Source organism: Triticum dicoccoides, chromosome 5A, assembly GCF_002162155.2.
Source record: "Triticum dicoccoides isolate Atlit2015 ecotype Zavitan chromosome 5A, WEW_v2.0, whole genome shotgun sequence".
Taxonomy (NCBI): domain Eukaryota; kingdom Viridiplantae; phylum Streptophyta; class Magnoliopsida; order Poales; family Poaceae; genus Triticum; species Triticum dicoccoides.
The window spans coordinates 308892132-308904974 of NC_041388.1; the positions used below are offsets into that span (position 1 = coordinate 308892132).

The following is a 12843-nucleotide window of genomic DNA, read 5'->3' on the forward strand; positions in this document are numbered from 1 at the left end:
TCTGCTTACTGGTCAGCCGTCGCGCCGTGGGAGCTCGCCGCCAGCGTGGCTGGGGAGGGGATCGAGGGGGGGGCGCTTCCTTCGGCTTCGGGGGAGGTGGCTGGCAGCGGAGGGGGGAGGACGAAATGAAAATCAATGAGAGAAACCTAATAAGGAGAAAAAAAAAACGAAATGAAGAAGAGAATCGGAAAGAAAATGGAATGAGGGAACGGATTGACTGTGTGCCTGGCCCACTTGCCGGGCTTGAGTGAAAGTGAAGACTTTCCCCCTTCCGTTTACTGGATCTGTGACACTTTTCATCGTAAAATATTTATACACTTCCTTGCCGCATAAATATTTTTTCACTCTTTCGGAGATGCTCACACAGACACACATACCCATTATAAAAACACATACGCACACCATATCTTCGTGAGCATCTCAAGATACTGACCCGGCATATCATGTTAAAAGTTAACAAAGTCATAATATAGTCGATGGGAATGTCTCCTCCCACCAAACGAATATCGCCGACGAAAGGACATTTCCCTCTCTAAGTGATTTTGAAGTAGATGACAACGCAATTTGTGGTCTAATCGTGTGCTTGAGCAACACAGGTATATTTGAAAGTGGCGCAAGACAGTTAGATACCCCTCTAAAAGGAAAAGAGCAAAGACAGTGTTTCGACAATTTCATTTCACCAAGACAACACCAACATTAGAACGAGCGCAGCAGTCAACACTACCGCAAAGAGCCACCCCCTCCCTGAGTCGAATCTTACTCCAAGACAATGACTTCAAGAGGGAGCGCGACATTGAGTGTCATCCTAAAAGACTTAAATCAAGGGTTTGCGTTGAAGCAAAATGGGAGGGGCAACAAAAATAGACCTCCATAATGCATTTAGGAAGGCAGCGACACCCAAGGGCGTCACAGTCACTAACATCGACCAAAGTCGAGCCAGACTTCAGCCGACAGCCTCACCATCCCACACCCAAGACCGACTGATCCACCTAAAGCACCCGTGAATTGACCACCCGTCATCTACAGACCTAACAAGCCCAATCTAAAGGCAGAGGAGCCACGGCAGATCGGCCACCACCAATCCGGGTCAGATAAGCCACCACCGATACAGGGCTAAGTCAGGGCGTGAGGAGGGCCGGAGGCTAGCAACAATAACTCCCAAGGAGTCGCGTTGCGCCACCTCGCACAAATTCGTCGTCGTCGAGGGTCGAAGCCGAACCAAACAGAAGAGGGAGAGCAAGGTGACCGCATGACAACACCCACGGTGCAAGGCGCGTCGGCGTTGCCGACGAAGTCCTCACCACCGAGTAGCACATCTCAGGAAGGTGACCAATGACGAGAGCTCGAGTTGTTCAAATCTTCAAGAAAAAGCTTGATGGGCACCGCCATCGCTGTCCTTCGTACTAGATTTGCTCGGTTGTGTCACTCGATGGTAACAAGGAAGGAAGGAGGGACAACGTGGCTAAGGGTTTGCTACCAGAGCCGCCGTGGAGGCGACGCGGGAGTTGAAGTGGAAAGTATGGAGTTATGCATGTAAGGTTATGATCTATACGTATCTATACATGTCTTTTTCAATCGGACATGGAGTATTTGCTCTCGAGCTCAAATGCTCCCTGGAGAACAGTAAAATATAAAAAAATCAAAAAAAAATTATGGTAAACTTTGACAAATGTTTTGTATGCTTGCAAGTTTCAGCACGAAATGATATTCGCGGAAGTCATCGCAAAAAAGCAAAATCGATGTTCCAAAAATGCTAGTTTTGAAAACATTTTACAGTGCTGATTTTGTTTTGTTTGTCACGCGTTACACGAATGTCATTTCGTGCTGAAATTTTGTAAGAATACAAAACACTTGTCAAAGTTACCACAAAAAATTAGAATTTTTAAAAAGTTAAATATTTTTTTATTTTACTGTTCATCAAGGAGCATTTGAGCTCGGGTGCAGAATAGGACTTCCGTTTTCAATTCCAAGATTCTAGCGCGGGAGGGTGGCGCGATCTCAGTATAGACTATGGTAATAATTATGTTAGATTATGTACTATCAAAAGTTGCTCGATGTGTTTTTTGTGGTAGTAAAGTTACTCAAAGCTATAAACATTATACTTAACATCATCTTATGCGAGGAAGATATCAAAGTAGTTAGCTAGGAAACATCCACGGCGGAGAAAGATGGGTGATAAAACATATTGTTACGCAAATGGTATATTTATTAAATTAATTATTTTGTCACGGGTGCAGCAACAGCGCATCACAATCAACCATGACTTGCAACTTACAAGGTCACAAGTTGCATGCTTAGGCTCCCGAATTATTTGTACCAGCATTCATTCAACAGTGTTTGCTGCATGCCCAAGCAGCCGCCCTCTTGAATTAATGGTCATCCATTCACACGTTGAAAGCAATGTATATCCTACTCCCTGTGCACTCAGAAAGTAAGCATTGGCAAGCCCCCTTAAAGAACAAACCTTACACGGTTGTTGAGCTCTTTATATTGGATATGAATCCCTTGTAGTACTCATGGACAAATGCAATGGAAGCAACGTGTACCATTTATTAGGATCACCCTTGCACATCTAAATATCTCAACTGTCAAATCAGCATCCAAAATGTTGAACGAAAAATAACATAGGTCAGGTCAATGGACGTGACTAAGATTTTAGTGGGAGGTTATGTTCCAACCGATAACGAGTTGTATGTGATGATTTCAATGATCTTGAAATTTCACATATAGTACACTTATTACGTGTGTCCTTTAAAAAAAAGAAAACTCCAGTCTTCAACATAACAATACATAAGATCAGGTGCTGGGAAGAAAGAGTTATGCCATGATGAGATCCTAACCTGTGGAGTTTTAGCAATGTGGGGAAGATCTGTAACTACTCCCGGTTGAAAAGTGGGCTCTTTTCGTCTTTGATTCACTAGGTTGCACGTATAATATTGGAAATTTTTAAGTAAGGTTTTTTCTTAATCCCTGAACTTGTAAGGATAGTTTGATTCAGTCGCTGTCCTTTTTATATTCAATTATACTTAATTTATTGTAGTTAAATGGAAGCAACTCATTAAGCACTTCCGAGCATATAGAGAAAAAAATAAACATATAGTTTGATCATTCTAGAAATTAGTCAAGCACTAGGCCCCTCCTAATCAAAGATCATACATACATATAGATGCCAAACAAGAACCTTGTTGGATTTAGAAGGAGTATTAGCATAGAATGGGAAGGATGTGAAATCGGTACTCGGCTCACACATGAGGAAAAGAAGCAGTGAAGATAAAACTTCAACGTAACACAATAGTATCAGCTCCGACACAGGAGCTCTAAGAAAATAAACCTTGATTCTATGTGCTTTGGATCCAACTACTCGTCATGGCCTTTGTGAAGAGTAGATTTTCTCTGTTGGTAGAGTTGCACTTCTCCTAGCACCCATCACTGACCATGTAGCATCACCACCTCTGTTGGATTTAGAAGGAGTATTAGCATAGAATGGGAAGGATGTGAAATCGGTACTCAGCTCACACATGAGGAAAAGAAGCAGTGAAGATAAAACTTCAACGTAACACAATAGTATCAGCTCCGACACAGGAGCTCCAAGAAAATAAACCTTGATTCTCTGTGCTTTGGATCCAACTACCCGTCATGGCCTTTGTGAAGAGTAGATTTTCTCTGTTGGTAGAGTTGCACTTCTCCTAGCACCCATCACTGACCATGTAGCATCACCACCTCTGAAACCACCAGGAAATCAAATCTCAACTCCAGAAGGATGCTAAGGTACCAAGGATGCATGGAATAATTATTATGAAAAGTTACATTGTACATTCCACGGAGATTTTGCTGTCAAAACCTATGACACTAAATTAGTTATATGTGCGTGTGTTAGGGTATGCTTGTATGGGTCAAGAACTTTGTATTATTTTGTGATTTGAATACAAGCATACTTCCCCACAAAGAAATAGTACCTCACAAACAAAGTAAGATAAAAATAAAGTTACTCAGGAAAAGGGCATCTAACACAAAATTAGAACCAGGGAAAAAAACTACAAATCTGTACATAACCCAAAAGTCACTCAGGAAAAAGGCCAAAGAAAGATTTCACGTCCACTATAAGAAAAGACAAATGAACTAAATTTTTTTTTCTGAAAGTTCATGTTGTTATCAATAAGAAGACCAAATCATGTTGTGGGTAACCAAATTCAACCTCATGCGTTCGGCACTCAGGAGCTATGCATTCCAAAATTACGTTGATGTAGCAGAAATGAATGTATTAACATGGGTTAGTATGATAAATAAGTTGCCTTGCCTAGCAAATATAAACTAAGAACATTACTCATGTGCTTAGCATATATATATTCTTTAAGCTTAACTTCTGAATGTATTAAACTTTAACTACCTCTTCACAAAACAAATACACCGTGTTAAGAAAGTTGTGAAGACCTTGTACCTGCAAGTATATTATCAAATACTAGAAGAAATAATCAAGTTTGTTGGATATCCAAAAAGAAAATGCCAATCAATAGAACAGCAAGTTGCTATGTTATCAAAATAACAAGAATGGGCTTGAAAGTTCAGAGGGGTGTAAAACAACTTTTTTTCAATGTTTCAGCATTGAAACTGGCAAGGATGAGCTTGCAAGTACAGAGATGAAATACTACTCAAAATTAAAGACGAATGTCCCTTGCAGAAGGAATCCACGATGACTTGAAAAATGAGGAATACACACAAATTTTGTTGTTGATGGTACCAGCATGTTCAGAGTTTGTGACAGCGATGTTGATGGACTGCACATTCGACTCCTCATTGAGATTTCTACAGCACTGAATCTGAATGGTTTGGTCACACAAAAACACATTTTAGCAACATATTTTAGGGGTTGTTTGGATAGGTGGTACATAGAAAACGAATTCTCTATAAACCAGGAACAGAGGCTAATAGAATAAAATCTCGTTTGGATGCTCTAACTAATTTGCGTTTTTGGAATACTTGGTTTTCGGAAACCTCAAATCTGCGTTTATAGAAAAACGACTATTAGTCGTTTTTGTAAAAGCTTGATTTGCATATACTCCACCGCAACTAATCGGCGTCCTCCAACCTGCCACGGCATGGCCGACGCCGCGTCACATCTCCGCTGCCTGATATGATACTCCTCGCGATTCGTCCTCCAGCCTCGGCTATGGCCATGAACGCATCGACATGCCGCTGTGTGGTAGGGATGCTCCTCGAGTAGTCGTGCTCGTCCTCCGGCCACGACATGGCCGTCGCTGCGTTTGCGCCCAGGATTCCGCTGGCTCGCGGCCGGAGCTAGGATGATGTATCGACGCCATCGGTGATGTGCGTCACCTGTGGCATGTCACTGGCTGGTCGGTGTATATAGAGACCAAATACGGGATGGTGGCCAGGAGCGCCCCGACAGCGACGGCACCCTCGGCGAGCTCCTGAAACCGCATGGTCAGCAAGGGCGCGCGCGAGCTCATGCTGGACAAGGACGACTGCACCTCCCTCGAGTCTCTCGACATGTATGGGGTACATGGCACGTAGAACACCGAGACCTGGAGTACTTCAGGCGAGTACCCAACGCCCGCGATGGTCGTATACGTACTTGACTAGTATGAGCAGAAGTGAAGCACGTACTGGCGGCTGCGCGTGGAGTCGTCCAAGGTCAGTCCAAGGGAAGGCGAGTAATGGCGTTGAGGGACCGAGGACCGAAAACAGAGGAGGAATGGATGTTGGAGCTTGCGTACCGTCTCCAATGGCCAAGTCGAGGAAGCAAGAGAGAAAGAGAAAGTCACGGCAAGAGTATTTTATCGAGGGAAGGTCACGGGAGGAGTCAGGACTCAAGAGTAAGCCAAACATATTTTTAAATAAACTGGTTTTACATAAAATAATTTGTAAAACCGATTTTGCTAAACATCAGCTAAAAACACGTTCTGTATAATCCCATGGCTAATCTTTGTTAGCCAAACGACCACTTAGCACAACACTTAAAACTTGTAAAAAGGGTTGTAAGCATGTCATTCAAGAACCAAAAAAACATTGGAATTGGCAACCTAGAAATATGTGTTTATCAAGAATAGACTGTTAGAGCAATTGTGTCTTCTTGATTACTCATTTATATTTGTAGTGAAAGAAGCTTGCGTGAGTAAACTGTAAATAAGACAGAACATTGAAATTGTTCTTTCGATCATTATACACGACAAACGACATGAGTGTACTTGTACCATTCTGATTCTACCTCTATTTGAACTTCATATGCTGCAAGAATACGTCAGTTATTGAAGTATTGGTTTACCTGAGAACAAGCAGATTTGTGATCATACTGCGGCATGGCAGAAATAAAATTAGTTAAGAACGTCGCATTGATTTACCTCGCTGTTGTAACCACAATTGGAAGCGCCCCCAACCACATGAATGCTTTCAAATTGCAGTTTCTTGCTACCCAGCAGCATGCCGTCACCCCAATTCGCCTGAAACAAAAATTCTGCCTCTTTTTTTGCAGTAATTCAAAGAGCTTTATTAAATCAAGGTGTTCCCAAGACAGTCAGCCAACAGGCTAGTCACTAGGAAGCTAGGTGTCTCATCGAGCCAGCACTCAGTCACATTCAGCATGCAAGCATGCTTTGCACACAAATGTGCCGGAACGTTTGCTGATCGATTTACATGAAGTACATCAAATAACGAAAAATCGCTAACTAGCTTTCCAATTTCTAGTAAGATAGGGGCCACAATTGAACGAGAATTGTGACGATTACTCCACAATTGCACCATCTCTAGGCAATCCATCTCCATGATGACATGCGTGAGTCCACGAATTTTGGCAAAGCGAGCACCATCACGCATTGCCAAAGCTTCCGCGAAGAGTGGGTCAGAAATACCCACATGTGGTTTACACCAAGCTCCCAGGAATGCAGTGCTCGAGCACGCGACACCACCCGCACCACTGCAATTTTGAGCGAAGTTGATTGCCCCATCCGTCGTGATCTTAACAGTACCCGCATCCAGAGGCCTCCATCCATAACCTGGGAGTATTTTGGTATTACTCCGTGGCAATTCCAGCAATGCAAGCGACTCCTTGATGGAGCGCAAGGAAGTAGCAGGGTCCAGGCCCTTTTGGTCATGTTTTAACCTGTTGCGTGAGTGCCAAATAGTCGACATGATGATGATAATTTTAGCTCGGTCCATCTCTGCCATCATAGGATCACATAAAATGCCCCTCGCCCAAGAGCTAGAGTGTAGTCTGGGCAATCGTATATCAAACCAAGCATATGCTTCTTCCCAAAAACTTTGCCTCTCAAAAGTGTAACCAGAGATCACACAACTGAAAATACACACACACACACACAACATCCTAGAATCACCAGCAAGCACATGGATCCAACCCAGGGGATGGGGTGGAAAAGGACCTCGAGCGGGGATGCCACCAGGGACGAACAACGTGTTAGAAACGAACTAGAGGAGCGCATAAGGGAGGTTTCGGATGCGGCATGCACCCTGAGAAGCAGCGGCGACGGCTCCCCGCGTCCTCGCCGGATGAGGTGGCTCACACATCTCCGACACACGAGCGATGGGATCAGGAGAATTTTTTTCGAGCGGGATCAGGAGAGCGATGGGATCGGGAGCAAGGAGGTTAGGGTGAGAGCCGTGGCCTCTGAACGGTGGAGATGTTCTAGATCTCCGTCTTTCGTGCTTAGTACTCTGGAAGAAGAGGCCTGCTGTAGCCGGCAAAGGTTCGCGGAGAGAGCAGCCTCGCCGGGAAATCTGGTGCAGCGCCTGTTTTAAAGACGGCACCAACACGAGACGTGGATTTAGATCGAGGTATGAGAGATTACATTTCTCCTCCCGAGTACAACTTTCATGCAGAACAGGGCCCGTCATTTCCCCATACAGAGGAACTTCGGCTTGCAAGTAGAAATTTTAAGTGTACCATATTAAGTTTCAGAGGATTCACAAAGAAACCGGTTCAGCTCTCAACCGGAGTATGTTTTCAGAATACCGGAAACATCACCGTTGGCGTTAGAACTGACTTCCATTAAATCAGAAAACTGATGCATGCATTTTTTTTCAGCAACTACTTTCTTTCTCCCTGCTATAATAATCTCACTCAGAGATAGAAAGGAATTTTGTTTTGAACAGATTGATGAACTTATCAGTGTTGAGAGTAAAAATCTGAATTCAGGATGACTCTAGCTCTAATTTCAGTTTAAAAGACTGAAATTGCTGCCGTTATATGAGGAATGTTACGATAGGCCAATCACTAACATCACATTCACGCAAGGAGTAAAATCCAACTTTATCACAAGAACTCACAAGCATAAGATTCTCCCTGGCGGGCAGATAATTTAAAAGCTCAGACAATAACCATTGTACCATGATAGCATGCGATCTACTTCAACAAAGTCTTGCATAACAAACACAGGGTGGGTATCATAATTCAAAACTGTAGCCAAATTCTACTACCAAACACGATTGCATAGAGGGGACTTCAACTGATCAGAATTCAGCAGGAACAGTTCCGGCAACCTGGTCCAGATCACGCCTTCCCTGGGAGGTGATGAGCCTTCCACTGCAGCACAAAGTCAAGACACAGGATAAGCAACCTACAACCAAATAGAATTGAAGACGGTACCACCACAGGAACACAGGGAAGCCACAAGATTACCCCTTGGGGTCGACATCAATGATGCCCATCTTCTGCAACTCCTGGAGGATGTTGCGGGAAACAGCACCGCTGCTCTTGCAGAAGTGCGGTGGGCGTGAACCGTTCCTCTGACGGCCACCATAGATCTTCTGGAAGCCACCGATCCCGATTCCCTGCCTCAGGTAGATCTTCCTTGCCATGGAGGCTGTCATGATTTGAAATGGCAGATAAAAATCAGAGAGTGGCAAGGACATCAATACTACATGTGAATAAATCGAGTATGCAACCAGGAAGGCAGAAAATATGTACTCACCAGCCCTGATGTAGTACCAGTCAGCATCAGAAGGTGGCAGCTCCTTGAACCTTGCAGTCTTGACAATGTCAACCCACTCTGGAAGCTCCATCTGCATAACCATATATTACAATTTCAGTGCTCAGAATACAAGCAGGCAATGCAAGAAGGTAACATGAACTAGCAATAACTGATGTGCCATTCTTATAAATCATCTAGGAAGTGAGTATCCGTAGAGCATTGCAAGTTGAATCAAATCAATATTGTGGTGTGTGCATCTGTACCGGCATTGTATGTAGTAACACAAATCACTAATGTGAGTACACTTGCTATAACAAAGTATTGCTAATTGCATGACAAGAAATTTCCAACGCTCCCTAAACAAACATATTTAGGATACCAAAGAAAGTTGAACCGTCTAGACCACACTCAAGTAAATAACATCAGATAAGTCACACTAGCTAAGAGGTGAACGCTAAATAACATTCACATATGGGAGTGGACAGGCAACAACCATAATACCATATCTTGAGTACAAAGGAAATCCACCAGCTGCAATAACGAAACCAACATATTAATGTCCTCGTCGGATCACTCGATCTTGGATACTAGCGCGGCATATGAAATCGAGGTAGACTGCGGGAACGAATCGTGATCCACGAAAATTAAAATAGCTACAACTAGCCCTACGATGCAAGAAATTTCCACCGAGGCGGGCGTCGTGCACCTAACGAAGCAGGACTATTCAGGATTCATTTGGAAACAAACGATTGTACGCTGGACCGCATATGACATAGCGAGGTATGGCGGTAAGATCCTGACAAGAGGAGGCCTCCCGCTACAAATCCCCAAAAGGAAGCTACCCTAGCGACGGATCTAACGAGAACTGAATTGCGTTACCTTGCCGGAGCGCTTGAGGTGCGCGGAGTAGGCCTTGACGAACTCGTGGGGGTTGACATCCTTCACGGTGCGCGCCGTGGAGGCCGCGGTCTCGGCTGCGGGAGCGGGGACGGTCGCCATCCTGTGCTCTGGCCGGCGGCGGCGCTGTCTTCAGGAAGGAGGGAGAGGTGTGCGCGCCGCTGCGGCTGCGAGGGCTAGGGTTTTTCTGGAGGCGGGGTGCGTGAGAGCAGGCGGACGGGAATTTATACTGCAGAGGAGCTAGGTTATGGGCCGTGTGATGGAATGGTGGGCTAGCTGGGCCATCAGGGTATTAGGGTTAGTGATGCTACGTGGGCCAAGCTGAGGTCGCCTCGAGATATAACACTAGAATTTTCATGATTTGTCTCAAAAAAAAACTAGAATTTTCATGATTGTCTCAAAAAAAATTAGAATTTTCATGATTGCTCTAGAAGGGTATAAACTGTCCCCCAAAAACTACCTCGAGAAAATGTTGCATATTTTTTTTTGAACACAGTACGGACGCAAGCGATCATACAAACGCTGAATGCACACACGCACACTCTACCCCTATGAGCACCTCCGAGAGAAAATGTTGCATATTTTAGAGGTAAATTACATAGCATATGATTCCTATGAATAAATTGTCAACAGATACGCTTAAGCAGTTTCATTAAAGCACTTTTATTTGTAGAATTATATTCAACAAAGCCCATTGCCTTTCACTCTCTCTTCTTTTTTTTGCAAATGTCCAGACTAAAATGAACTACTAATCATCAAGACACTTCTTTGTCCCAAAAAAAATCTAAACAAATTGCTTTAGCATACTTTTTTTCTTAGAAAAAAAGGTGTTCCGGTGTCCTTGTTTGTCAAATATATTATCAAATTGTCACTGCCTCCTCTCTAAGAAAAAGGCTTTGGGTTTCTCCACCTCCCGACGTCGCTGTCGGACCGTCTCGTCTCCGGTGGCTTTAGGGCCATGGAGGCGTGGTGAATTTTATTTTTTTGAGAGTACGCCAAAGGTGTATCATATTTTTATAAAAAGGCAGAAGACAATTACAAGAGACTATCACTCGTTGCAAACAACAAGTGTAGTACAAACTCCACACCGAGCTAATCCAAAGATAAGTCACCGCACACATTAAACACAACGCAAAGGAACTTGCCCTGAATAGAACAACAAAGTCGCATCTCGACCAACACCGGTTACCTCAAAGAGGAACAACTACCATCAGACTCCCTTTGCTGACGCACCAACCACCCTTGAATGCCGAAAAGGAGATGGCGAGTGGGTGGCGGGACTCGGTCGGTCCTGAAATAGCCATCGTCTTGAACTCACCGACGCCGACGTGCATAGCGCCGAAGAAGATCTACTCGAACCAGTGACGAGCACCGGAGAACCACAACATAGAGCCCCCATGCCAAGTCTCCACACATGATGCTCTCAACAGAGGAACGGCGTCAAGACGCCACCATCGCCGGTCTGGGAATGAACCAATGCTTATATAATGGACAAGACCCATCTGTTAGCTTAGCATAATGGTCGTTTAATTTTATTGCTATTTGCTTTCTTCATGTCAAATACATATTCCTTCGACTATGAGATTATGCAACTTCCGGATACCGGAGGAATACCGTGTGTTCTACCAAACGTCACAACTTAACTGGGCGATCATAAAGATGCTCTACATGTATCTTCGAAGGTGTTTGTTGAGTTGGCATAGATCGAGATTAGGATTTGTCACTTCGAGTATCGGAGAGGTATCTCTGCGCCCTCTCGGTAATACATGATACGTCTCCAACGTATCTATAATTTTTGATTGTTCCATGTTGTTATATTATCATTCTTGGATGTCTTACAATCATTTTATAGCAACTTTATATCTTTTTTGGGACTAACCTATTGACATAGTGCCCAGTGTCAGTTGTTGTTTTTTGCTTGTTTTTTACTTCATAGAAAATCAATACCAAACAGAGTCCAAACGAAACGAAACTTTTTGGAGATTTTTTTCTGGACTAGAAGACATATGTTGGGCCAAAGAAGTACCAGAGGGGGGCTCTGAGGAGAGCACAACCCACCAGGGCATGCCTGGGGGCCCAGACGCGCCCAGGTGGGTTGTGCCCACCTCGGTGGCCTCCCGCACCGCCTTTTTGCTCTATAAATACCCCAATATTCCAGAAGCCATAGGGGAGTCGACGAAAATCAATTCCAGTCGCCGCAAGTTCTAGAAACCACAGATCCAATCTAGACACTATCACGGAGGGGTTCGTCATCCTCATTGGTGCCTCTCCGATGATGCGTGCCTAGTCCATTGTAGACCTATGAGTCAGTAGTTAGTAGCTAGATGGCTTCCTCTCTCTCTTTTGATTCTCAATACAATGGTCTCTTGGAGATCTATTTGATGTAACTCTTTTTGCGTGTGTTTGTTAGGATCCGATGAACTTTGAGTTTATGATCAGATCTATTTTATCCATGAAAGTTATTTGAGTTTTGATCTCTTATATGCATGATTACTTATAGCCTCGTATTTATTCTTCGAATATTTGGTTTAGTTAGGCCGACTAGATCGATTTTTGCCATGAGAAGAGGTGCTTTATGATGGGTTCGATCTTACGGTGCTCGATCCCAGTGACAGAAGGGGAAACGACACGTATGTATCGTTTCTATTACGGATAACAAGATGAGGTATATTTCTACATAAATAGATCTTGTCTACATCATGTCATCATTCTTATTGCATTACTCTGTTTCTCCATGAACTTAATACACTAGATGCATATTGGATAGCGGTCGATGTGTGGAGTAATAGTAGTAGATGCAGACAGGAGTCCGTCTACTAATCTTGGACGTGATGCCTATATAATGATCATTGCCTAGATATTGTCATGATTATTTGAAGTTCTATTAATTTCCCAACAGTAATTTGTTTACCCACCGCATGCTATTTTTCTCGAGAGAAGCCAATAGTGAAATCTACGGCCCCCGGGTCTCTTCTTTATTATATTTGCTTTCGAGATCTATTTT

The 12843-nt window shown here is 43.7% G+C and overlaps 2 protein-coding genes and 1 long non-coding RNA gene across 3 annotated transcripts in view; all 3 read right to left on the bottom strand.

The window, feature by feature from the left end:
• LOC119301157 (serine/threonine-protein kinase D6PK-like) overlaps positions 1–157 on the bottom strand; it is a 5646-nt gene extending 5489 nt beyond the window's left edge. The window contains exon 1 of the mRNA XM_037578066.1: positions 10–157. The gene's annotated coding sequence lies outside the window, so the exon portion shown is untranslated. The remainder of the gene's footprint in view (positions 1–9) is intronic.
• Positions 158–3196: 3039 nt separating this feature from the next.
• LOC119297247 lies at positions 3197–4523 on the bottom strand. Its single transcript, XR_005145588.1, has 3 exons — positions 4388–4523; positions 3602–3722; positions 3197–3452 (listed from the first exon to the last, which is right to left on the bottom strand). It is a non-coding gene; the product is annotated as an uncharacterized LOC119297247 (long non-coding RNA).
• A 3733-nt stretch (positions 4524–8256) lies between these two features.
• On the bottom strand, positions 8257–10035 carry LOC119301160 (40S ribosomal protein S19). Its single transcript, XM_037578067.1, has 4 exons — positions 9822–10035; positions 8943–9033; positions 8651–8834; positions 8257–8554 (listed from the first exon to the last, which is right to left on the bottom strand). Exons 1-4 carry the CDS (start codon positions 9939–9941, stop codon positions 8482–8484), a joined length of 468 nt encoding a protein of 155 aa, XP_037433964.1. The 5' UTR covers positions 9942–10035; the 3' UTR covers positions 8257–8481.
• Between the last annotated feature and the right edge of the window lie 2808 nt (positions 10036–12843).